Genomic DNA, 26,270 nt, shown 5'->3' with positions numbered 1-26,270 from the left:
ATGAACTTATGTGACGCTCTTGTCGACAACGTGTTCGAGGTCTGTGCTCGTATGAAGCCACGCCCACATCGCACAAATCGGCGTAGCAGGTATACGACACGCATGCGCCTTATAACATCTTATAGTTCGGTAACTTTTTCATCTGCCTATGAAACAATATACTAGGTGCCTTCTATTAAATTTTCAAGCTTTAACCAACAATTATATATTAATATAATAATATTAACATATTATAATATTAACAATAACAATAATTATAATAATTAAGTACTGGGTAAAGATCTAGGAGTATATTATTATCAACGCGCAGCTATGATTATGTTCTCAGGCATTCGACAGGATATTCTAAAAATGAATCAAATAGTGTTTATTGCTCGTATATAATTAGATATTATTCGTACCATTATTAGTTACGCATTAATTACATTTTAATTCCTATGCCGTATTATAACACAAGTATCCGTAATGTAATCTCATCGTAGGTACTTACGAAAACCACGGTGTTATTTTTTTTAAAGTTATTTGTAAGTCTAAAACTACTTTTCCCCTTATTATTATAAATACCAATCAACATTCTAATACATGTATATCGTTATAAAAGTAAGTTTTTTAAATATAATTTTAGGAAAGAGATCAACTTGTACTACGATCTTCAAAGCCGACCATGCAGAGCCGTTTTGTTGACTCTCGAAGCTTTGAATTTGCAATTTAACTTAAAACATATACGTCTCTTGGGTCGAGAACAACTTAAAGAAGATTTCCTCAAAGTAAGTTTTCGATAATAAGTTGTCTTATTATGTTGTGTTTACCACCTGCGCTCTACGATGTTCAATACCATCGTTGTTATTTTACAGATAAATTCTCTACACACTTTACCAGTAATAGAGGACGGTGATTTTGTTTTGGTGGATAGGTGAGGTCAAGATTTAACATTTATTAGAAAAATATACGAGTTATTGTAACTAAATAGTAAATACTGAATGACGTATTATAAATTATAAATTAAAATACATTAAATCATATTTTTGGTTTACTGTGTCACGCTCATTAAAATAAAAAGTTCTTCTACCTGGTAATACGATAACACATAAGTTACACAATTTATATGTTAAACATTATATGCATAAACGTAAATACTAAATCATTTTAATATTTAGGCTATAATAATATAGGTATCTTCTAGTGTTGTATAATATATATTATAAATTAATATAGATAAATAGATTACCTATCAAAGTCTTATTTTTACTATTAACTTTAAAACTTAATTTACTACTACTTACTTACTTTTTCCATTATTATGTTAATTTAATATTAAATTACATTATTTTAAGGGAGGATTATGTATAAAGCATGGATTTTTTTTTTTTATTTAGTTTCTGATGCTTAAGTTATTGTAGCTCAACAGAAGTTATGTATTAGCACAAAACACGAAAAGAGGGAATAAATTAGAGATAAAAATATAAGTGCACAATATAGAATATAAGTTGTGTACAAATAATAAGTAAATTACATCTATTTGCAAAGATAATATTAATGATTACACAACTCTATAGTACGATGTTATAATGAATATAGTGCATGGAGATAACAAATATAAATAATTATAATGCAATAAACGGTTTTTAAATATTAAATTAAATAATTAAATTAAATATAATACATACATCGACGTTATGAAATTAAGGAATGGCTATAGTTGGAGTTAAACATATATTTTCTAAGACTTTCGACAATCAAGTTAATAATGTGCTAATAATATCGCGCATTTGGTTGAGAGAGTACGATCCTTGTGTACAAGCCTCGGACGAGTGATATTCTCCATACATAACGCAGCGAGGGAAGTGTGAGCAATAATTCTTGGTATGACCAAGTGAATTACATTTGTCGCACTGAGATGGCCAACGATTTCTTTTATAAGGTTTTTCTATTTAAACCTTGGTGTGTAGGAGGGAAGAGATATCGAAAATGTATATATTAGTGCTATTTTTGTTGAGTTCCACAAAAATTAACAGTAGAGGGACTTGGTTTTTCTTTTTTTAATGCTTACGATACGTTTAACTGAGTGACCTAGATCACACAATGCATTATTGATTTCGTTGCAGAGTGTGGAATGGTGCAAATTATTTATGGGCTCTTGAATGGTGCAAATTATTTATGGGCTCTTGAATGGTGGATGGAATGAATGAAACTTCGTGTTTGTGTAATTTAGATGTTCCATAATTAAAGTAAAGTATTGTGGTAACCGTTAGGGTAAACAATTAAAAATGATAGCGTGGTTCTAAGAGAGAAACCTTTATTAGCTGTGAATTGTGATATTAGGAAATGTTTTTGGAATGAAAAAGAATGGTAACTGTTAGCTGGCGAAGTGAATACAATATAATCCGTATAAACATTATCGTCTTCAGCCACCGAAAGCGTGACGTAACTGAATGTTTTGGATATTTTGTCACCCGGTTTAGGTGATTTACGTTTGTTATTCGACATAAAAGAAATCGGTAACGTCAATATTTGTGATAATTTTTATTATCGGATGGTCGGATACATGATATCGGAGCTCAATCAATATATTCCATTTGTTTGAGTGTTGCATTCAAAATATAGTAATATTGCGTTTTTCAACAAGTCTAGATTACTGCATTTAGAGGGTACTTGGGGATAGAGCCAAAACGGTCATTATTAAGGAATGAAGAACAATAATTATCGTAATAGTCGTGGGACGAGTCGTTGATGTTGTGAGGGGGCCCGAGAACATGGTTGCGAGGAACATAAATATACATATCACAAAAGTCGTATACAGAATAATTCACAAACGAATACAATATAAAATAATTCACTTAGCAAAAATGTAACAACTCAGTCAGCCGGAGCAAGTAGTTTACAAGGCACAGTATAATAATATTATGGTTGAGCTTGTAATGAGACAAAACGGAGTGGCTACACACGTAGCGCACTCTGTTTGTGCCCATTATCAGCATAACATCGACCGCCGCATAGAAACATGTACCGACCGACGGACGATTACAACAACGTTTAACCATAGAGCGCGCTTGCCGCCACGCAGAAATTATGAACGGTGCGCCGCCCACGGAAAACATGAGTTTTCCGGGTGAAATATGGAAGCTAGCAAAAAACCAAGCACATATTCGAAATCAGTGGAAAACGTACAATAAGATTCATATTATCAAACATCATCAACCATTACTGGAAACCCAGAAACACGTGAAATATCAAATGATATTGTGCACGGGACCAGCGAGCCTCGAATAGCATAAATACAGGCCGCTGGCCGCCGCCCAAACACACATTCTCCCCGCTGAGAAAAAGTGAATTGCGAGCCGGACGATAGCAATATCGCCACGAACGGACGCACTTGCTTTTTCTAAACACAGCAACCCGCCCCCAGACTGGGCGAGCCGGTCGATAGCAATATCGCCATGAACGGACGTTAAATAGTCTGTCCCGGCAACTCCACCACCACCGCAGTGCGTAGCGAGTCCCTACCGGTCCAAACGTGTCCTCCGTCACTGAGTGCCGCCGTCCGAGCAGAGTCACCAGCCACCGAGTGAACAGACGTCCGACCATTGCCAGCCAAACTACCAGCGTACCGTATTCATCAGCATACAGCCATCCGAGCTACGTCACTGCTGACCATTTTTTGTTAAGTCTTTCACGCCGGTAATAATAATATTATATTACCTTGCCCCTGACTGCTCCGATGTCTGTGGGTGCACGACGCCACCAGAGCCGAGCCAACTTCCACAAAACCCGACTCATAACCGTAAGTTTGATGTTCGCGTTTTCCCCCATGTATTTATGTACACCTTGAATTAAAATATTTTATATTATGTACACTCGCAAGAGTATAATAAATTAAAGAAATACTGTATTACACATCACTACATTGTATCGGTATAAATAACTATTACGTATGTGAAATAAACGTGAAATAATAAATCAAATCCAAACACACACACGTTTTATTTTCCTTACAAGCTGCTCGAAGGAACATTCTGCAATGTGACCTTGCCATAATGCAGTGATTCGTAATCATTATTTCCGGACGACAATCGCTCGATATCGATCGGGATTTTTTGATTGGGGACATACATTTAAGACGAATAAAAGGGGTTTTAAGAACCGTGGGAGGGTGGCACACCACCAATTGTTTGTAACAATAATATAATACTCAACCATAATACACTATAGGATTAATAATAATTTACGTTTTCGTTTCAGTCATGCAATAATCGTGTACTTGGTTCGAAAATACGGAGGGAAAGACGATAATCCACTATACCCCAATAACCCGAAACTTCAAGCACAGGTCAACCAAATGCTGCACTTTGACAACGGCACCTTGTTCCCGGCTTTTACAATTCAATACGTGAATATTCACATTATTATTATTATTATTATAAAAATCAGTTAGCAACAGTTATTAATTTATCACTATCGTTTGACCCAATTGCTTATCCGGTCGTTGTTTTTAAACTAACGTACCAGGCACCTAGTACCTACCTTGCATTTCTTTCGCACGCACACTGAATATTACCGTACCTATCAATTATTAAACGTTTTACGTGGAATCTACCAATATGATATATTATGGTCAATCGACTACTGTTACCATGCACCATTTTGCTGTAATATTTGTTTAGGCTTGTTACAATAATACCATGGTTGAAATCATAGACCATATACTAATAGACGGCCAGACGGGCAATAGTAGCAGTTCGAACGATAGGACTAGCGGTAATGCGTACTTGCGCATTAATGAGTACAATATTTTAAAAATCATACCAGATATGAAGTACGATAAAATAGTATGTATTCTATGTATAGTATTTAGTACGATAAAATATTATAAATAATAATACATTTGTACTTTGTAGTTTGTACGTTAACTTAATGTACAATATGCTTAACCTACATAAGTCACAAAATAAGTACCTATACAATAGTATTTTATATAATAAAGATTGTACAGAGTGGTAAATCTGACATCAAATTTGGCTGCATCATTGTGTTATATCTCACGGTGGCTCATATACGACTATACGGAAGGCTCGTCTATTAGTATAATATTATACTTGTCTATGGTTTAAATATACAAGGTTATTGCCTTAATACCACTTCTCAATCAAATATTTGACGATAAAAACAAATATGGCAGAGCGTAATGGGAGCCAATAATAATCAAGTGTACATGAGTGGGAATTTTGAGTTTGTATAGCTTTTATCAGTGTGTTTTTGATGATATGAAAAATTGATATTTGTGATATACCTTTGTCCGAGTCAATATGCAATAACTTGTATATTTTAATTATAAATTATACTATAACCGGAATAGTGGCGGACCAGTGATAAAGTGAAAAAAAAATCGTTTACGAAAAATGGGTTAAAATAAGATTGAAGCAATGTTTTTTCTTCACAGCCATATCAGATGAGGCTTATATAATATTATGTAATTGTTTTAATACGAAATTCAAGTCATTTAATTTTTAGCAATTTATTAATTATAGCATGGTGAAAAAAAACATTAAATAAGTATTCCTTAACACAAATTTCTTAATGATTTCTCAAAAACTCCCAATAAAAGGTAGAAAAAAAATAACTTGTCGATGCCAGAGATTTATATTATTATGCATGCATATAATATATTTGCAGTAGAATCACAATTTCATTTTGTGGATTTTTATTTTTTATTTTACAGAACGGATGGATTTACTTTAGAAAATCGAAAACCGATGAAAGAGAGGAAAAAATCCATGAAGCGCTCCAGTTTTTAGAAAATGTTCTGAAAAAATCTCCTTGGTCAGCGGGAGAATCAATGACTGTGGCAGATTTCTCTTTGATCGCTACCATTACGACCTTAAAGGTATTTTTTTCCAATATTTTTTTTTATTTAATTTAATTTTATAATTTGGACACTCGTTTAACATATATTTTCGTATTTTCTTCAGGTAGCTGGTGTTAAAATGGAGAAATACGACAAAATAAATGAGTGGGTTAAAAGTGCTCAACTACAATGGTCGGATACGAAGAGATTAACCAAGAGGGAATCGTTTTTATCGAAAAAATGATAAAAAGACTGGATGAGAAATTTGCCAATTCACCTCCAACGAATAGTCCATAATTATAATATGCATTTCTTACAACCACATTTTATGTGTCACGTTTTGATTACACCTATTTTTGTTGGTTTGCACTATTCAATGATAGTATATTAATTATTGCTTTTTAAAATAAATTTTTCAATTAGGTATAAATATGATGTTGTTTGTACAAAATTACTATTGCCGTAAATTGTCTGGTAGGTGGTGCTTATATAGATGATAACCTAGCATTTAATTAAATAAAAATAATGCTAAAAACGTATAGCAATAAAATAATAAAAATATGATGTGAATATTATGCGATATTAAATAATATTTGGAAATATAAATTAAACGTATTTTTAGTACGTATATTAGGCGATCTGATTAATCATAAAATGTATTCGCTGTAAAAAATAAAATTAATATAAAATATAAATCTTTATGTGTTTATACCAACATCGGTATATTTATTATTATATTATTATTGAATCATAACATCGATATCGTTCTGTGTCATTTATACTTACTGAATTCGGAGCACAGTAAGTGTTGCCGCCGCAACAATGCAACATAACAATATAATATTATGTTTATATTTTAATTAATAGTATCACTGGTCACGGAGAACAGCTGGTCACACACACACACTCACATATAATTATTTTGTATTGTTTTATTATTGTTATTATTATCGTTGAATGTGTCTTGTGAGTTATATAATATGTAGATTAAATGTTATCGCACGCCGCCGCGCCGTCTACGCGAATATTATTTTAACACGGCCGCCGTAATATTTTGTCTCGTTCCGTACGTTATTCCGATCGTATCAACGCGTGCATAAAATATTATTATTATAATAGTTCTTTTTATGTAAAATTTATTATTATTTTATTGTTTTTTAAGAAGTGTGAATGCCAGAAGGGCCTGATTTATTCTGTCATTTTTATTGTATTTTGGTGCTAAGCGCCAAGGGCATTTTCATATCTTTATTACCTAGCCTACCATTATAAGCCACAAGGGCAGCATATTATATAATTGTTAATTTATTGTGGCATTGCCGTGTATTATTTTATATTATTATAGAATAGGACCAGCTAGCTAGACTGCTCTCCACAAACTGTGAGTTTTTATTATTTCGTATTATTTATTTTATATTGAATCTGTTGAGTCATAAGGGCCGCAGATATATTATTATTATTATAGTATCGTGTGCCATAAGGGCCACGTATTCTTTTTATATTTTATACTTCACACGAGCTAACAGCTTAAATAGCTACCTATAATATTATTGTAATTTATACTGTTCAGCCATAAGGGTTGTACCTTATTAGTTTATTATTTATTATATTTATGCCGCTTGGCTAAGAGCGTGCATTACTCATTTATTATATTTATGCTGCTGGCTATAAGAGCCGTGCACTAATTATTATATACTTATTTATTTATTATCATAATTTTATACAGTTGTGTTGCTGTGATTTTTTATACATTTGTGTCATTATTATTATTGTGTATTATACAGCAACAGCAACTTATTACCAGAAACCGTGTTACCATTTTATTATTATTGTTTTATTGTACACACACCCACACGCATACACACATTAATACACAAATACACGTCATAATCCACAACAATCATTACATAGCCGACAGTAATTGCTAGGCGATCCCGACCACTACTGTTCGAGCTATACACCACTACACACCCAGCTAGTCCTCCATAATATATTTTTTAGACCTAGGTGTTAGTGGCGTAAAATAAGAGTTTGGTGTCCGGACTCGTATATTATTATTATTATACTCCGGCCCGTACAGTAAGCAAAGTGCCAGTTTAACAGGTGCTCAACTTTTTTAATTACTAATAATATGTATTAATATTTAATAATTACATTATTATTAATTAATAACTTCACCTAACGAATTGCCTAGCGACGACCTCGTCGAATTTCAATTATGCACCGTCACGTACGGTCGAAACTGTGCGCTGTATCTCACCATACGTTGTCTACACGAGCTCGATATCCAAGACGGTTATCAGTTTCCGTTAGCCAAAGACGTCCTCACCCGGGCCACCCACGTCGGTAACATCGTTATCGGCGCCGATACTGAAGAACTATTGCTACGTCGAAAGAAGGATATCGTCGGTCTACTGCGCAGCTGTGCCTGCGAGTTAAGTAAGTGGAATAGCAACAGCACCACCGTACTAGAGTCTGTTCCTTCCGGGGACCGAGTGCAGTCCATATAATTTGACACTCGAGAAGAACACGCCGTGAAGGTTCTCAGTCTGCATTGGGACACGAACACCGACAAATTCGTTTATTATACCAACCTTCAACAAACTTCGTCTACGAAACGTGAAGTGTTGGCTGTCATTGCAGGCTTATTTGAACCCATCGGTGCCCTGGGCCCGATGCTATTGTGGGCAAAATGTTTTATGCAACTATTGTGGTGCAATAAACTCGGGTGGGACGATCCGATGCCCGACGAGTTGCAATCTATGTGGCAACATTTCTGCACGGAGTTGCCACCAGGGCTCGAAAACGTTTAAATAACGTTATACTTGTCAAAAAACGATTGAAAAAGATAACAGAAAACAAAATGGTAAACAGTAAACGGTAATATTAAATTATCACTAAACAAATCGATGCAATAAACGACAGTTTTAGTAAAGCATAAAACGAAACGAAACAGGAAAACGAAAAAAATAGTAAAACCGTAACCGAAAATATAACGTTATATAACAATAAATATTACGTTTTATAATAAAGTTATATTATAACGTTTTCATAATAAATTATTACCTACGTATTATGTTATAATAATATTATAATATAATGAATAATTCATGAGAACAGTAAGAACAGTCAGGTTGCCAAAATAAGTCAACTGCTACCTGGTAGTATGTGGAGTACCTACGTTTCGACGAACGACAACCCCGCAGATCAAGGCCCTATCGAAAATGTATACGTTGGTGCTTTTTTTGTCGAGTTTTCAAAAATTAATGGTAGAAGGAATTTCTTTGCATGTGAATTTGCATGATTGACAGACAGTGTTGGGAAAAGATAACCAAAAAATCATCTGAATAATATAACAGATAATTTATTCAACATTTATATAGATAAGATAAAATATAACATCATTTTTTTTTATCTAGATAAAGATAAAAAAAGGTGGGTAAGTGGATGTCGCTCTGCTGTACAGCAGGTTACAAGTTGGTCACTGTATAATGGATAATTAAATTTGAATTCAATGATATAATATCATTGTATAAGAAAAACGATTCTGAGCGGTGTCGGTTTGTCAGTCTAGGTATTAGACATACCTATTATAGGTAGGTATACTTATCTATAGTATTAAAAAAAAATTGACCTATAATAGGTATTAAATATTAATAATAAATTCCAAATTAATCATATCACAATATCCATCAGGTAACGCGTTATACATCAACAACAAACCGTGGTACTATCATAGATACATAATAGTATATACTTTAGAAGTTTCAAGTACCCACAAATAATATTATACAATCATTACAATCACAACAAAATAACTAAAATAGTTATTCCAGGTTTTTTAATATGTAATTTCGTCCAAATTTGAACTTAAAATTACTATAAAAATAAACTGTGCTTAGGTATGTATTTCTTAGAATTTTTGGTAACAGAATTAAATATTTACGTGGAATCTTGTTTTAAATTTTCAATCCTTAGATATAAAAGTTGAACATTGTAATGAGACAAAGCGGAGTGACTACACACGTAGCGCACTCTGTTTGTAATCATTAACAGCATGTCACATCGACCGCCGCATCGGAACATGTACCAACCAACGGAGCATAACAACAACATTAAACCACAGAGTTCAATAATAATGAACGGTGCACCGCCCACGGAAAACATGAGTTTTCCGTGTGAACGGTTAAAGCTATCGAAAAACCAAGCATATATTCAGAATCAGTGCAACTTGTACAATAAGATTTGTATTACCAAACATCTTAAACATCTACTGGAAACCCAGAAACACATGAAATGTCAAACGATATTGTGCAAGGGACCAGCGAGCCTCGAATGTCATAAATAGAGGCCGCTGGCCGCCGTCTAAAAACACACAGTCTCCCCGCTGAGAAACGGTGAATAGCGAGCCGGACGATCTTTTATGATCGCCACGAACGGGCGCTATTCCCGAATCTGCACACAGCAATTTACCTCACGGACCTGAATGAGCCGGACGGTCTTTTCTGATCGCCAAGAACGGACATTCAAATAGTCTTGCCCGGTAACTCCAGTAGCTCCACCACCGTCGCCGTGCGTCGCGAGTTGTACCACCGTTGCACGCATCCGTTATCACCAAGCGCCACCGTCTGAGTTGAGCAGCCCGTGAAACCGATCAACGTGCAACCACCAGTTACGAGCAGACCATGGCTTAAATATACAAGGTTGTTGCAATAGTACCCCCACTATATCATTTTTTCACGTTAAGGAATTAAAATGGCAGCTTAAGGGGACGACGTATACTGGCTATACAATGATATTATATCCTATGATATGGACCTTACCCTTACGCTGCCATTTTATGTTTGTTTGATAACAATATTGGCTATGTGCAATAACCTTGTATATTTAAGCCATGGAGCAGACCAACGGAGCCGTCGCATCAGCCGGGCCATTGCCGGTCCTGCACCAAACCATTCAAATCAACATACCGCCACGCAGAGCCGAGTCACTGTTCATTTCCGAAGTCGAGCCGTTCACGCCGGTAATAATAAATTATTACCGCGCCGCCGTGATCGCGCCACTGTCCATGGATGCTCATTGCCGCCACCATCCAACCACATACCGTTCGACAAACTATGAGTTAAATGTTCACGCCTTCCCCCCCCCCCCCCATATTTTATGTAAATCCCGTAATTAAACTATTTTCTATGTACACTCGCAAGAGTATAATATAACATTTCAAAAGAAATACTGTATTACACATCACCAAATTGTATCTGTATAATGAATTATTACGTATGTGAAATAAACGTGAAATAATTAATGGAATCAAAAATACACACACGTTATTTTCCTTACAACACTCATGTCAGAAAGATATGTACCAAACATACAATGGTATATTATCTCTTTATACCACTTTCCCTTTGGAACATGGCAATACACTAACAATGACAATGACTCCGGGCTTTTTCAGACATAATTGATAAAAATATTAAATCGTTTATTTGTTGGATTAGAAATGGTCTTGCGTTGTAAAATCTAGGTATAATCAGTAATTTTTAGAATTTAATAAGAAATCAGAAGTCAGTAATATCTTAGATTCGAGCAAAGATTAAATTAATAATCAAAGACAAGGGGCCACAACTAACCTGCAAAGGCAGACACAAAAAATTATAATAATGAGTTGACAGAACTTCAATTCAGAACTACTGTAAGAGTACCTGACGTGGATAGAGCACGTAGCTCACCTCTTAATATTTTGGCGGTCATTGTTGCATATGTATAAATTATGTAAGTACGATAAAATGAATTGTTTAAATAAATTAATAAAAATATTAAAATAAATTACTATGTAAGTATGGAGTATAGTATGCTAAAACATAGGTTCTCTAGATCACAACTGGTTTCGTGTCCTGAAAATATATTAAACTATGAAAAGAAAATCGCGACTGCCAGAGTAAAAGAAATTACCGTTCGTGAGGCTGCTCGATGTGGAATCACGGGATCACAAGACTACCTATACTAGTCACTAGATGTGTTTCTAAAACAGGATGTATAACTAATAGATGTGCTTGTAAAAAAGTAATGTTTTATGCAATTCAAAGTGTCACAGTGCAACAAATTGTGAAAATAAATAACTATGTATAAATTATCTTATATTTTTAAATTTCTGACTTAATTTAAATATTTCGTTAAATATAATTATCAACATTGTCTATCAGTATTAAACATTAAGGTAAGTTCCTAGTCATAGTTGTGAATGCGTCAACAAAATATTTGAATTTTACAACCTTGCCTATGTAGTCAGTTAATGCCTAGGCATTGACAATATCGACTATCAATGTTAAGAATTTATAATATTGGCTAGGTATTAACGTTATTAGCTAATTTACATCATTGATGGTAAGATATTATATATTATATTGACAAAAAATAATAATACAAATCAACAAATATGCCAGATTAACCAATAGCAACCAATATATTATAATACACTGTTGCGCCATTGAAGTATTTTTTACATTCAGATTTCCAATTTTTCCGTTAGATTTTCCTAAAATTTTCTTTCGTAAAACCTTCTCTGGAAATTACGAACATCTTAAAAAAAAATTGGGCCAAATCGCTCCAGCCGTTCTCAAGTCTTAGCGAGACTAACGAACAGCAATTAATTGATATATATTTACCGGGTGATTCTTTTATCAAACAACATTCATTATTTAAATGTGTGAATTTTTTTTGAAAATGTTTTTTTACATAGTTTCAAGTCGCTTATAAAACAACGTTTTTTTTTAAAAATTATATTTTTAAATATTTTTTATCCTTATAATTTTTTAAGTTTTTTACTTTTTTTAATGACAACATAGGATTTTAATTTTATATTCCAAAGCAGAATATTTTTTTTAGTATTTTGATACATAAAAATTGAATTTAGAGAAAGTAGTTTATGAGTTATAAATATTCAAATTATCCGCGGTAATAGGTAGAAAAAAAAATACATTATCGATGCGAGCAATTTTTATTATTATGCATGCATAACGCATGATATAATATATTTGCAGTGGAACACAATTTAAATTTGAAGATTTTTTTTTTCATTTTACAGGATCCGTGGATTTTCTATAGAATACCGAAAACCGAAGCCAGAGAGGATAAAGTCCACGAAGCGCTCGAGTTTTTAGAAAATGTTCCAAAAAAATCTCCTTGGGCAACTGGAGAATCAATGACTGTGGCTGATTTCTCTTTGGTCACTTCCATTTCGACCTTTAAAGTATTTTCTTAATGAAATTTTTTAAACATATCTTTGTTATAACATGGACACACGTTTAATACACATTTTCGTATATTTTTCAGGTTGCCAGTGTTGGCTTGAAGAAGTACGATAATATAAATTAATGGCCTATAAAGTGCACGAATACAATGGAAGGATTTGAAAAGGCTAATCAAGAGGGAATCAATGTATTCAAAGATATTTTAAAATCTCTGGATGAGGAATATGCAAATTCACCTCAAACAGATAGTCTATAATTATTATAATATGCGTTTCTTCCGTCCACATTTCATGTGTTATGTTTTGATTACGCTTATTTTTGTTTGATTTCACTGTTCACTGGTATAAATGTATAATATTAATTATTACTTTTCACAACTTTCAAATGATAAATATAATTTTGCTTGTACGAAATAACTATTGCCATAAATTATCTGGTAGGTGTTGCGTATACTTATTATATTGTATCTATTTCACAAATTATCATAAGACCCATACAAAGCAAATACTCTATGATATAGAAATAATAGTTAGGAGAACATGAATGTATATTATTTAACCACATAGTGCAACATTAACCAGTTTAAGAATAAATACAATTCACGGAGTACCTATATGGCATCGGTCCACTAGGTTATGCTGTGATCGACAAAGTAACTCTATTCCCCGATTGTATGTAACACAGAATACATCCTGTTGAAATAAAAATTATACTATACAGATTAAAACTAACGTGTTCATATTCTTAACAAACGGCGGCACATTATTAAAGTGTGTACCGTATCGTCCGTATCACATGGTAAAGATATACAACGATTCAGGAAATAATGTAAAGAGACTAATAAAACGTTCATTTTACATATAAAAAAAAAACAATTAGTAAAATATGTAATGACTTTGATGAGAATATGTGTTTCAATCAAATTATAAAAATTCGATATGCATAAATATAAACAGTTAAAGAAACATTGGTGTTAATATATTGGTACCTAATATAAATTAATCAATACTATTGTCTATTGTATATCTAGAAAATTACGTGAACTTTTTAACTATATAATAATTTTATATATTACTTACTGATCCCATGCACTTCGTTGCTAGTTAAATGTACTAACTCTATATAACTAAAACTGTGTTAAATTCGTCATTTAATATTCGGTGTACCTATTGTGTTCAAAATGTATCTTAACTTTTCCGTTGCGAGGAATAAATATTCTGATTCGCAGCAGTATATTATCAACTATTTGTACGTATAAATGATTTAACACTCAAGTATCAAAGTTATACCAAGTTTGTCGTATTCCACCTATGATGGATTAATATAATCCTTTAACACAAGATCCATTTTTAAATTAGCCTGTCTTCTTCCCAGATTTCTAGTCTAAACACAAACATTCATTTCTACATATATATTGACAAAAAATAATATTAACCAAATAGCAACCAATATATTATAATGCACTGTTTCGCCATTGTTGTATTTGTTACATCCAGATTTCCTAATTTTACAGTGGATTTTCCTGAAGTTTTCTTTAGTAAAAACCTTCTCCTGGTAACTATACGAACATCTTAAAAAAAATTTGAGTCAAATCGGACCAGCAGTTCTCGATTGATGAGGTAAATTACATTTTTCACGCTCCACTTTTATATAATATATAGGTTACTATATATTAATATTGTATTTATCTATAGGAGCTCCGTATACCGGATACGATCTTAGCTCAGTTGGTATACAAATAAGCTCTTAATATTATAACTATTGTTATGGTGTTATTATTTAATTACGCCAAAATCAATAAATAAAAATAAATTTTATGTTAGAATTATTTAGTAATTGAATTCAAATACATTATATAGGTACCTAATGCATTCAATATTTCAGACACTAATTTTTCAGCCAAATTTGACGACTGAATAGTGCCAATATCATATAAAATCTCAAGAGTAGAAATTGAGTTTAAATCTTTGTGAATTTTAACATTTTACAATTTCTGTTTTTTAAGTGGCTTGGTAAGTTTTTATTAGACTTGAGAATTTTACGTATTCGCATTTGATAAAATCAATGTTCTGTGATTTAAATGTTACCCAATACTACAAAAAAGGTGCATATACATATAATTTTTTTACATGTAAGGCATTCTAATAGAATATGTTTATTTAACACGATTTGCTTAAAACAAGTAACTATGCACCTGTGAATAGTTCCACGTCATACAATATTATAATACACGCACCTATGTTCTTTAGAGTAAACAAACTACGGTATAATGATTATTGTTACACAGAATGGTGTAAACATCATTTTTTTTTCTCATTTTATAATTATTGTTGGTCACTTAACGTCATAAGAGGTGTTATTGCTAAGACACCCTAACTGTTTTCTCAAAAAATGTCTTCAACGTTATTAAAGAATAATGTCATACTTATAGTACTATGCATCGGAATCATATTGATTCATAATTCGTCAGGAGGTAATTATCATTTTTATTTAAAAAACATATTATGTATTTATTAAGATTAATTATTCATATTAAATAATTGTAAAATGATATAAGATAAACAAAGTGCAGTTGTCAATGTATTTTAAAATTTTACAATCTCAGGGATCCGACTAAAAACAAAGATTGTTCAACTTTTTAACTGATTTTTTTTAAGTTAGACAGTTGTATCATTTTAAACCTAGGTGATAAAAATGTATAGTTGTTTAGTTTTAATTGTACATTTTAAATTTTGTTTATTAAAAAAAAAAAAAAAAAATAACGTGTATATGTATTGATTATAGATAGACAGAATTATAGGGAATCTTGTTTTATATTATTTCCAAATGTCGTAACATATTTAACTTTAGACGGGACTGAGCAATAACATTATTTGTCGATAAGAAATTAAAATAACAAAATCTCTTGACAGTTAAAATTGGACAAAGTCTCATCACTAAGTTCACAATTAAAATATCAAAAAAACCTTTTCGATATGCAATAACATTTTCAAATAGGTATCTAGATAAATATGACGATTTGTATGAGAAACAGCTCTAGTCAGTTAAAAAATATATATATATTTATATTATATATTTTATTAAACATTTATTTTGTAGATAATTTTACGCCAGACCAACTAGTGGGACTAAACTAAGGCTATCTTATTCTTAATAATATTTTCTATGGATAATTCACAAAAAATCTATTCGAAATTCAAAACAACACTAAATTATATTATCTTTAGTGTAAATTTGTTGGTTAAATAATAAAACAGAGAACAAACTTGCGGAAGATTGAAAAATCAATAACGTTTTAACTACGGTGTAAAATATGATATATGCAAATTAATGTCTGTTTCGTATTAATTCTAATAAACGATAAACACAATGTTGAGTAACATATTCATTCTAAATAACGAAATAATTTTTTTCAGGAAAAGTCAAGTAAGTAACTTACAGAAATGTACCTACACGAGATTACTGGTTTCAATGATGACCCTTGGTTTCTAATGATTACCCATGATTATTTTCAAAGATTTAAGTTTATATATAATTTACAATGAAGTGTCTATATCAACAATGACAGCACTATTTGAATACCAATAATAATTATGACTGCCAATGAACACCATCAAGAGGTTCTTATAATAATATATTAAGTGTACTTTCCGTACGTGAGACTTACTTAACTTAACTGTTACTCAGATAAAAGTTTTTTTCTAGCTACAATATTTTTAAGTCATAAATAACTGCCCTAGTACTTATTTTGTTTTACGCAAACATTTATTGATACGTTTAACGCTATGTAAAATATTAGAAAAAAATTACTAAAATCGAAAAATAGTCATCAAATGAGTATTGTCTGGTAATAGTTCCACATGATCAAGTGGTATATTATTATTATTATTATTATTATTATTATTATTATTGTCATCAAAGCGCAGGTTTGATGTTCTCAGTCTTTCGACGGGATATTCTAAAAAGGAAACAAATAATGTTTATTGATTGTATATAATTATTTTGAGTACCATGATTAGTTATGAATTTATAAAATTGTAATTCATATGACGTATTATAATACTTATATACATAATATTATAATCTCATCGTACTTACGAAAACCACGGTGTGATATATTTAAAGTAATTTTCAAGTCCAAAACAAATTTTTCCCCTATTTGTTTTTGTTTATTATATTATTATGAGTACCAACCCAATATTCCAATATAAGTATATTTTTATAAAAGTAAGTTTTTAAAATATAATTGTAGGATGAATATCAACTTATACTACGACCCTATCAGCCCGCCATGCAGAGCAGTTTTGTTGACTCTCGAAGCTTTGAATTTGGAATTTAACTTAATATATACATCTCTTGGCTAGTGAACAACTTAAAGAAGATTTCCGCAAAGTAAGTTTTTGAAAATAAGTTGTCTTATTATATTGTCTTTACCATCTTTGCTATATGATCTTCAATACAATCATTGTTATTTTACAGATAAATTCTCTACACACTGTACCGGTAATACAGGATGGTGACTTTGTTTTGTCGGAGAGGTGAGTTAAAGTTATAACATTTATTAGATAATTATACGAGTTGTACCTAAATACTGAATGATATTATAATAGGTACATAAAAATATATTTTTGGTTTACCGGGTCACGCTAATTAAAATACAAAGTTATTCTGCCTAAGGATAAGATAACATATTATGTTTTTATCTTATTAGTATAGTTATATTAACGTAAATCCTAATCATTTTAATATTAAGGTTATAATAATAGATATTATCCAGTATTATTTTTTACTAAAATCATGATAAATATATATTATAGATTAATGATTATCAAAGTATTATTTTTTATTATTAACTTTAATACTTAACTTACTACCACTAACTTAACTTGACCAATATCATGGTTATTTAGTATTAATTTACGACATATTATGAAAGGATTGTGTATACATTTATTTAGCTCCTAATACTTAAATTATTATAGCTCAAAAGCAGGTATGTATTAGCACAGAATACAATAAGAGAGAATATATTAGAGATAAAAATATCAGTGCTCAATATACATATAATATAATTTGTAACTATTAGCCCTCTGCCTACAAGAATCCAACCTAAATCATAATAAAAAAAATCCCTCCCTCAAAAACTACAAAGGATACTTCAAGAACCGCACAAACCACGTCAGAGCCAGTAGAGGGGTATGCATCTTTGCCTCAACATCATCAGAACATGAAAGCATTCCCCTTAATACTCCATTAGAAGCAATTTCCATAAAAATAACTTCAAACAGCTATCAAAAAATCAGCTTATGCAACATATATGCCCCGGATAGCACAGACCTCAATCTCTCAGACTTTGAAAACCTCATCAAAAAACTACCACGTCCCTACATGTTACTCGGCGATTTCAATAGCAGAAATACTTTATGGGGATCCAACTTCACGGACAGGCGAGGGAAAACTATCGAAAAACTTTTAGAAGACGACTCAATAGTCCTCCTCAACGATGGAAATTACACAAGACATAATGTAACCCACAACAAATTCTCTGCTATCGACCTATCAATTATATCTTCATCGTTAGGAGGATCAATAGATTGGTCTGTACAAACAGCATACAATAGCAATGATCACTGGCCTATAACACTACGACTTCTTAAATCACAACCAACAGAAAAATCAACCACCGAATGGCTCCTACGAAACCCTGATTTACCCTCCATCGCGAACAAAGTCGATAACTTATTAACAACCAAACAATTCCAAACCCTTCTCCAACCAAATCCATCATTTGACATAGACAATATAGTCGAAACTTTCTCAAGTATTATCAATGAAGCCGCTGAATACACAATAGGCAAAAGCAAACCATTTTTTCAAAAAAAAAAAGTCTCCTGGTGAATGAAAATTGTGAAACTGCGATAAAAAACTACAAAAAAGCACTTAGTCAACCATTGAACATCAGACAAAAGTACCTAATTACAAAGTTCGCAGCCAAAAAGATGTCTACTCCCCAAACTGGCTTAATAAGGACAATCTCAGAACCCTATCACGAACACCTCCTTAAACCGCTTTATATAAAGCTTCACGTCATCCTTGAAGAGATATCCTTCAACATCAGCAATATAAAACCAAAAGAAACGTTCCCAACAATCCCTCCATGGAACACGAATCACATAGAAGCCAACACAGAAATTACCAAATTCAAGAAAAACAACACACCGCATAGTCTTATCATCAATACGTTCTACGAAATAATAAACACCAAATTCAAAAATTACTACCACTTCTATACAGACGCCTCCAAAACAACGAATGAAACCGGTTTCGCCATTACCCACAGGGATGAAAATAGTCTTCATAAATTAAACCCTCTCTCCAGCATATACTCAGCAGAAACATTCGCCATACTCGAAGCTACATTAACCGCACTCTCCTCAAACCACGTTAAAGTTCTCATCCTAAGTGACTCTATGAACGCGGTCACCTCAATAGCCAACGTACATACAAAATGCAACCTCGCACAAAGCATTCAAAACATAATCCTTTCAACGGACAAATCCATCAAACTCATGTGGGTTCCATCTCACATCAGCATCCCCGGAAATGAACTCGCTGACGAACTGGCGATGAAAGCGGCTAGCTGCCTGGACATCAAAATATACCCGCACGTAACATATGACGATGTAATCCGCGCCCTCAAAACGAAATTTTACACCCTCTGGCAGAATCAATGGGAAAAACAATCCAACCAAAACAATAAACTCAGACAAATAAAACCATTAACCAAAAAATGACCGGACCCTCCAGTCAAGCTTACACAACATGAAGAGGCCATGATCGCCAAAGTACGCATCGGACATACTAGAATCACCCACTCCTATCTTATGCGTAGAGAGTCCAAACCCAGGTACGAAACTTGAAACTGCGAACTCACCGTTAACCATATATTCCTAGAATGCCCCACTTACCATAACGCCAGATCAAAAGCAAACATAAACACCTCCTCACTCAAAGACGCACTCGGACCAGGACAAGAAAAAAACATAGTAAACTTCATCAAGATGGCCGACCTTACAACCAACATATAAGACAAGAACCAAAGACAGCACATTACAACTATCAAATCTTCATTATATTTATTTATAAATTAAACATGTAAACCATTGTAGGCTAATAAACCTTTGTATTCGAAGCCTTTAATTGATAAAAAAAAAAAAAAAAAAAAAAATATAAATTGTGTACAAATATCAAGTCAATTACATTTGTTTATGAAAATAATATTATTGATTACAAAACTCTAGAGTTAACAAAACAAAGCTCTAAATTAGAGTAAGAATTTATAAAGAAATCAGCGAAGATATTAAAAATATCTTGTCATGTAGGTGAGAAACAAGGTTTTCAGAGTTAAGTAAGAGAACACCGTTTGTAAGAGCGCTTATATATTTTATTGTGTAACATTAAGAATAGGTTAAAAAACAGCGAACCACAACAAAAGTTGATACTGTTAAATTCTCCAGGGGAAATAACGAAAAAAATTTAGCCGCTAATCGAACTCGTGTCTCTCGCTTGCCGGGCGAATGCTCTTCCACAACCCACTACCTGACCAACTAGACGCTACCCACGGCCACGACGCTATCTCCCCAGTTAACGGGTGCTTACAATACCTAAAGGTATGGTCGTGCGGTAGTAAGTAAAGCAGGTCGATGGAGTCTAGGGTACTGGATGTAGGCAAGGTTGGCGAACGTAGTAGCGTGGTTGATATCAGTGACTAGGAAATCGTCGAGGTTGTAAGGCGACACCCAGAGCGTCCCAGGCTATACGGCAAAAGACTGTCGGAAGTCGATCTACTTAACGCACTTGCACGTTTGTCAGGTGACATAACGTGGTTTGCGGACTAAGTCGCAAATCGAGCAGATGCGCGTGGCTCGGACGAACGCGTTAAGCAGAGGGAGCGATGGCCGGGCAGACGGCGGCGTCGTAATCGTCGCGAGACGGGGACGCGAGATCTTGGTCGCAAGGAACATAAATATCACAGAATAAATATGCGGAAAAATTCACAAATGAATACAATACGGAAAAATTCACGACTATAATACATAATAGTTCACTTAGGGAAATGGTAACAACTGTGTCGGCCAGAGCAAGTGGTTTATAACTGATAAGGCACCACAGTCAACAGCACGGACTAAGATATACAGGACTGGACACGAGATGAATATTGTGATTACGAAATGTAGTACAATAAGCTAGTAATGCTAAAAGGAAAATATCCCCCCCGAACTCCTCCTGTTGTACTGAATTTTGTGGTCAACCCCTCACGCCATCCAACCTTGTCGTGACCAGTCCTGTATATCTTAGTCCGTGGTCAACAGTATAATAATATTATTATTTTTGAACTGCTCGAAGGAATATTTCTACAGTGCTACTTTGCCATAACGTCGTAATTCGTAATCACGATTTCCGGACAACTATCACTTGATATCGAATAAAAAGGGTTTTAAGAACCATGGGTGGTACACCACCATCTGTTTGTAACAATAATAATATAATGCTCAACCATAATTATAAATTTTGATTATTAATTTACGTTTTCGTTTCAGTCATGCAATCATAGTGTACTTGGTTCGAAAATACGGCGGAAAAGAAAATCATCCGCTGTACCCCAATGACCCGCAAATTCAAGCGCAGGTCAACCAAAGACTGCATTTCGACAACGGCACCTTGTATCTGGCCTTTAGACGAGAATACGTGAATATTGACATTATTTTTATTATTAAGACCAATTAGCAACAACTAACCTAATCTACCATGCATTTCTTTCGAACGCACAGTGAATAGTGCCGTACCTACTAATTATTAAACGTTTTACGTGGTATCTACCTATATGATTTGTGGTAAACCGACTACTGTTACCACGCATCATATCATTATGCTGTAATATCCGTGTAGGATTGTTATAATAATACCATGGTTAAAACATACAAGGTTATTGATTTTATACCCCTTCTCAATCAAATATTTGATGATAAAACAGATATGGCAGCGTAAAGGGGACCAATAACAATCAAGTATATAGTGGTGGAAATTTTGAATTTGGTAGCTTTTGTTAGTGTGATTTTGATGATAAAAAAAAATGATATTTGAGATACCCCTTTACGCAGCCATTTTGTTTGTGATGATAATAAACCGAGTTAATATACGAAAACCTGTATATTTCAACCATACATTTATAATACTATGACTTTTAGTCATATATTGGCGTTCCAGTGGTAAAAAAAAAATCTTTTATGAAAGATGAGTTAATAGAAGATTGAAGCAATGGTTTTTCTACACGGCCAAACCAGATGTTGAGGCCTTTATTATGTAATTGTTTTAATAAAAAATTCAAGGCATTTTATTTTTAGCAATTTATTATTGGACATGGTGTAAAAAAACCGTTATACGGGTTATCCTTGACACAAATTTCTCAAAAACTCCCAATAATAGGTAGACAAAAAATACCTTGTCGGTGTGAGTGATTTTTATTATTATGCATGCATATAATATATTTGCAGTAGAATCATAACTTAAATTTGAAGATTTTTTTTCATTTTATAGAACCCATGGATTTACTATAGAACACCGAAAACTATAGAAGGAGAGAAAAAAGTCCACGAAGCGCTCGAGTTTTTAGAAAATGTTCTGAAAAAATCTCCTTGGGCAGCTGGAGAATCAATGACTGTGGCCGATTTCTCTTTGGTCGCTTCCATTTCAACCTTTAAGGTATTTTTTTAATACATTTTCTTTTATACATCATTGTTATAACTTGGACACACGTTTAACACACATTTTCGAATTTTCTTCAGGTGGCCGGCGTTGACTTGACGAAGTACGACAATATAAATGAATGGTTTACAAAGTGCACGATTTCAATGGATGGATACGAAGAGGCTAATCAAGCGGGAATCGTTGTAACCGTAAATATGTTAAAATATCTGGATGAAAAATTTGCAAATTCATCTCAAGAGCATAGCCCATCATTATAATATGTGTTTCTTTTGACTGAATTTTGAGTGTTATGTTGTAATTACACCTTTTTTTGTTTGTTGGCACTATTCAATTGTATAATGTTAATTATTGTTTTTTTACAATTTTTAAATGATAAATATAATTTCGTTTTTACAAAATTACTATTGTTATAAATTGTCTGGTAGGTGGCGCGTATAGTTGATAACCTATAATGATATTAAATAATATTTGGATATACTTTTTTTTTAGTTTATATTAGGCTATCTGATAAATTGTAAAATGTATTGGCTGTCAAAAAAAAAAAAATACATAAATTATAAATGATAATGTGTTCATAACGAGATCGGATTTTTTTATTATATAATTATCAAATACAAATATCGATATCATTCTGTGTTATCTATACTTACTGAATACAGAGAGGTTATTTACGTAAAATTAAATTAAACATGTCCACCGTTAGCACAGTGTCAGTCAAAGTCCTCAACTGTTGATTCTAGGCGGAGCGAGGAAGTTAGTGGTTTTAAAATGGTGTTTATATCGTTAATCGTTATCGATTAATATTTTAAATTGCGTAATTATTTGTATTTACTGATCATCATATACTTAATTGTATTTACTGATCTCATATCCATTTACAAAATACCTAATTATATTATCTACATGGTGTAATGACTAACGGGTAACAGGAAAATCTGACTAATGAAATAACTTTTGTTCTATAATAATAATAATATTTATTGTTACCAAATTAAGTTAAAGTACAAAACATGTTATAAGCATAAATTAGTTAAACTAATTCAAAATATCCAATTTGTAAATCTTGTTTTTATAAAAATATTCTGACAATTCTGATATAATCCATTCAATATTTCGGACACAAATTGTTCAACCAAAGTCGACGATTGAATAATGGCTATATCATATAAAACTGTATAATGATTATTATTACACAAATAAAAAATAACTAATACGTATCTATGACCTGTTTCATACAATATTTTATATTCTTCAATATATACAATAGGTAATTACTACTTATTTTTATATAGCGTACCTAGGTTTAATACATAATCATTGTATATATAGATCAGTTTTACTTGAAAATAATAAAAATATAGTATAAAAAGAGTTTTATTTCTGAATACATTGGATATATTCCCTTAAGTTCTACGTACATGAACTCCACGAAGTTCTGTATACATCTTCTGTATATACTTATATTGTGCTAAAACACCGTGAAAGTTTTCTAAAAAAATGAATTCAACGTTATTAAAGCATAATGTAGTTATACTTATTATAGTACTATGCATCGGAATGACATTAATTCATAATTTGTCAGGAGGTAATTATCATTTGTATATTTTATAAAGTAGATATCTTTAATTTAGGTTAATCATTCATATTCGATAATTATATAACGTTTATAAGATAAAATGCAGTTGAAACCTCTCATAGTGTTCAATGGTTAAGACTGTTATGTGAATCAGCCACTTAACATAACCGTTTAATCAGGAATCTTATAGAATATCTGAATATGATTGACCAGTAATCATAAAATATCTATGATGTACATTGTACTTACTATCAAGGCCGCATTTGGGGAGGGGGGGCGCAATATCAGGATCCTTGCATTACATTTTTACACTTTTTGACCTAACAGATAAAACTTTATTGATATTTATAGAAAAAAAAACTTAAAAAATTGAAAACTGAGAATGTTCGTAAACAGCTCAAAAAGATTCAACTTATTTTCATAATTTTATGGTGTATAGAAAATGCTTATATAAACATTCAGTAAAATTTTCAAATATCTACGCAGTCATTCATTTTTTAATAACAATAAAATAAGAATATTGTCACATGAGAAATCGAGCGAATGTCAAATGTTGTAAAAATACGAATTTCAAACACTCATAAAAATTTAATTTGACTTTCTTGTAGTCTTTTTTTTTTGATAAAGGTAGACACTAGACAATATTATGAGGAATCTTGTATTATATTTTCAAATTTTAGATTTAAAAAGAAAAATTTTTATGAATTCTTAACACAAAATAATTTGTTAATATTCGTGATTTTTACATATTTTGTCAATTTTTGAACTTTAAATGCTAATAAAAATAAACTGTGACTAAGGATTTTTAATATTTTTCAAATGTCATTGTAACAATATAGTAGGAGCCTTGTATTACACTTTCAAGTATTTTTACTCAACAAATAAAGTTTTATTGACATTCATAGAAAAAAAAACTAATAACATTGGAAACTGAAAATGTCCCTAAATAGTTCAAAACAAATCAAAATTTTTTTAAAATTTTATCATGTATAGAAAATGGAAATATAAACAACCAGTGAAAATTTCATGTATCTACGGACATTTGTTACGCACAAGTTACAACAAAAACCAAAATCAATTTTCTCGAAAACAGATTTTGTGTAAAAATTCCAGTTTTTTCTTAATTTTTCTTTTGTTTTAACGGCACTTTTGAAAACTATTGGAAATTTCAAATTTTGACCTCCCGAATGCACCAACTAGATTCACTTTGCCATCAAACAAGATACTGTTGAAGAAAATCGAAGCAGTTTTACTGCCCCAAACCGTGATGACAGACACAAAAATAAAAAAATAAATAAAAAAAGGTGGGTAAGTGGATGTCGCTCTGCTGTACAGTAGGTTAGAAGTGGGTCACTGTATAATGGACAGTATTAAATTTGAATTCAATGATATAATATCACTGTATAAGAAAAACGATTCTGAGCGGAGACGGTATATCAGTCTATGTATTAGACATATATATACTTATCTATGGTATAAAAAAAAAATTGACCTATAGTAGGTATCTATAATAAATTCTAAATTAATCATATCACAATATCCATTAGGTACTTTAACGTGTTATACGTCAACAATAGACTGTGGTACTATCATAGATATATAAAAGTATACTTTAGAAGTTTCATGTACCCACGAATAATAATATACAATCACAACAAAATAACTAAAATAGTTATTCCAGGTTTTTTAATATGTAATTTCGTCCAAATTTGAACTTAAAATTACTATAAAAATATGTATATGCTTACGTATTTTTAGATTTTTTGGTAACCGAATTAACTATTTACGTGGAATCTTGTCTTAAATTTTCAATCCTTAGATACAAAAATTGAAC

General features: G+C 32.1%; 1 protein-coding gene and 1 pseudogene across 1 annotated transcript; both read left to right on the top strand.

Moving 5' to 3' along the window:
• LOC100575419 (glutathione S-transferase 1-1-like) lies at positions 1 to 6,086 on the top strand. Its single transcript, XM_029490026.1, has 7 exons — positions 1 to 89; positions 626 to 767; positions 855 to 913; positions 4,240 to 4,387; positions 4,662 to 4,826; positions 5,717 to 5,881; positions 5,967 to 6,086. Exons 1-7 carry the CDS (start codon positions 1 to 3, stop codon positions 6,084 to 6,086), a joined length of 888 nt encoding a protein of 295 aa, XP_029345886.1.
• On the top strand, positions 726 to 23,365 carry LOC100165990 (annotated as a pseudogene).
• The last annotated feature ends 2,905 nt before the right edge of the window (positions 23,366 to 26,270 follow it).

The sequence above is a fragment of the Acyrthosiphon pisum genome, chromosome A2 (assembly GCF_005508785.2).
Source record: "Acyrthosiphon pisum isolate AL4f chromosome A2, pea_aphid_22Mar2018_4r6ur, whole genome shotgun sequence".
In the NCBI taxonomy this organism is placed as follows: Eukaryota; Metazoa; Arthropoda; class Insecta; order Hemiptera; family Aphididae; genus Acyrthosiphon; species Acyrthosiphon pisum.
Note: the sequence above shows the minus strand (reverse complement) of the source record. Positions and strands in the feature narration are given on the sequence as shown.